At 49.9% G+C, this 2,730-nt stretch overlaps 1 protein-coding gene across 1 annotated transcript in view; it reads left to right on the forward strand.

Moving 5' to 3' along the window:
• The first annotated feature begins 373 nt into the window (after positions 1–373).
• Positions 374–2,730, forward strand: part of pex5la (peroxisomal biogenesis factor 5-like a) — a 99,310-nt gene continuing 96,953 nt past the window's right edge. Inside the window, exon 1 of the mRNA XM_055645326.1 lies at positions 374–489. Coding sequence (XP_055501301.1) covers positions 469–489 — 21 coding nt within the window. The 5' untranslated portion in view covers positions 374–468. The remainder of the gene's footprint in view (positions 490–2,730) is intronic.

The following is a 2,730-nucleotide window of genomic DNA, read 5'->3' on the forward strand; positions in this document are numbered from 1 at the left end:
AGAGGGAGGAGAGCGAGCAAGAGGGAGAGAGCGAGAGATAGATAGATAGATAGATATATAGAAAGATAGATAGATAGAAAGATAGATAGAGAGATAGATAGATAGATAGATAGAGAGAGAGAGAGAGAGAGAGAGAGAGAGAGAGAGAGGAGAGGGGAGGGAGGGGAGGGAGAGAGAGAGAGGGAGGGATGGGGAAAGAGGGAGGGATGGGGGGGGAGACGGCGCGGGAGAGTAAAGTGGAACATAGATGGAGAGAGAGAGCGAAAGAGGGGGGAAGGGGAGGGGAGAGTGGCGATGAGAGGGGCGGGCGCCTGGGAGAGTGGGCTGGGATGAGGGGCGGGGAAGCGAGGAGAGGGGCGGACCGACCGGCTGTGTGACAAGGGCAGGCTGAGCGGCGGCTGCATCGCTCTGTCTGACGGCCACTCACCTCCATCCAGCCCGGAGCGAGGAACCGCAGCCGCCGGCATCATGTACCAGGGCCATGTACAGGTCAGTGGCAGAGCCTCCCCTCTCCCCTCTCCTCTCCTCCTCTCTCATCTCCTCTCCTCTCCCCATCCCCATCCCCTATCCCCTATCCCCACCCCCTCCTCTCCACCCGGCGTAACCTCAGCATGAAGACGGGCTACAATGTCCCAATGCATTCAGGGCGAAACCAGTACATGGCATGCAAAATGAAAAGGAAATAAGAGTCAAGGTTACCTGGCGAGCGGGCGGTGGGAGACGATGCTATCACTAGTCACCTCACTGCCATAGATAGTTCCACAATTGTAACGCAGTTGATACCTCGCTCGTAGTCACACAATTGTATCGCAATTGACTGGAGGTCTGTGACACAGGGATATCTCTGACAAGACTGTCGTAGTGAGTCCCAGAACTGTAGTGTCTGTGCAATTGACTAAAGTGTGCAGTTGTCACAATTGGCCGGACTCTGGCAGTTGTACAACTGTAACACGATGGGTGGGACTGTGGTAGTTACACACTTGTATCACAGCTGGCCAGAGTGTGATGGTCACACAATTGCCTCGGCTGCTAGTTCAAGAACTGCAACAGTAGACGAGGCTGTACGCGGTGACAATTGTGTACAGACCTGTGGTAGTCCCATGATTGTGACAAACGACTAACTGTGTCAGTTGCACACTTTGTGACACGATTGATAACTCTGGTGACACGATTGCCTCTCCCGGAAGTTCCAGAACGGTAGCAATTGACCAGGTTGTGCAGTGTCGCGATTACAACATAGAAAATAAGTGCAAGTCGAGGCCATTCAGCCCATCGAGCCAGCACCGCCATTCACTATGATCATGGCTGATCATCCACAATCAGTACCCCGTGCCTGCCTTCTCCCCATATCCCTTGATTCCGCTAGTCCCAGACCTCTATCTAACTCTCTTATAAATTCATCCAGTGGATTAGCTTCTACTGCCTTCTGTGGCAGAGAATTCCGCAAATTCACAACTCTCTGGGTGAAAACGTTTTTTTCTCATCTCAGTTTTAAATGGCCTCCCCTTTATTCTTAGACTGTGGCCCCTGGTTCTGGACTCCCCCACCATTGGCAACATTTTTCTTGCATCTAGCTTGTCCAGTCCTTTCATAATTGTGTACATTTCTATGAGATACCCTCTCATCCTTCTAAATTCCAGTGAATACAAGCCCAGTCTTTACAAGGTAGACAAACATGCTGGAGAAACTCAGCGGGCGAGGCAGCATCCATGGAGAGAAGCAAATAGGCGACATTTCAGGTCGAAAACCTTCCAAATCTTTCCTTGTAAGACAGTCCCGCCATCCCGGGAATTAACCTGGTGAACCTACGCTGCACTCCCTCAATAGCAAGAATGTCCTTCCTCAAATTAGGAAACCAAATCTGCACACAATACTCCAGGGGTGGTCTCACCAGGGCCCTGTCCAACTGCCGAAGGACAATTGTATATTCTGTTTAAGAAGGAACTGCAGATGCTGGAAAAATCGAAGGTAGACAAAAATGCTGGATAAACTCAGCGGGCGAGGCAGCATCTATGGAGCGAAGGAATAGGTGATGTTTCGGGCCGAGATCCTTCTTCAGACTGGTGGTGGTGGTGGGGGCGGGAAGAAGAAAGGAAGAGGTGGAGACAGTGGGCTGTGGGAGAGCTGGGAATGGGAGGGGAAGGAGGGAGAAAGCAAGGACTACCTGAAATTGGAGAAGTTAATGTTCATACCGCTGGGGTGTAAACTACCCAAGCAAAATATGAGGTGCTGCTCCTCCAATTTGTGGTGGGACTCACTCTGGCCAAATTGTATATTCTGTGGTAATTCCACGCTTGCAAAACACGATTGCCCGGACTGTGGTAGTTACACAGTTGTGACACGATTGCCTGTTCTGGTCGTGCCAAAACGGTGACAATTGACGAGACTGTGTAGTGCAATGTGTGTAATTGATCGGACTGTGGCCGTCCTACAGTTGTACCACAATTGGCTAGAGTATGGTAGTTCTGAATGAAATGAATGAATAATACTTTGATATCATTCCGTATCCACAATCGTACTCAGGCCAGACTGAAGTTTCTGGGCGTTACTGTCAGGATAATACCAGAAGTGTATGCATCAGAGGAGATGGCTTCTCAATAATCCACGTGATCTCTATCTCTCTCTCTCCATCTCTCTATCTCTCTATCTCTCTCTCTATCTATCTATCTATTTCTCTAACTCTCTATCTCTCTCTATATATCCCTATCCCTATCTCTATCTCTATCCCTA

The sequence above is a fragment of the Leucoraja erinacea genome, chromosome 14 (genome assembly GCF_028641065.1).
Source record: "Leucoraja erinacea ecotype New England chromosome 14, Leri_hhj_1, whole genome shotgun sequence".
In the NCBI taxonomy this organism is placed as follows: domain Eukaryota; kingdom Metazoa; phylum Chordata; class Chondrichthyes; order Rajiformes; family Rajidae; genus Leucoraja; species Leucoraja erinaceus.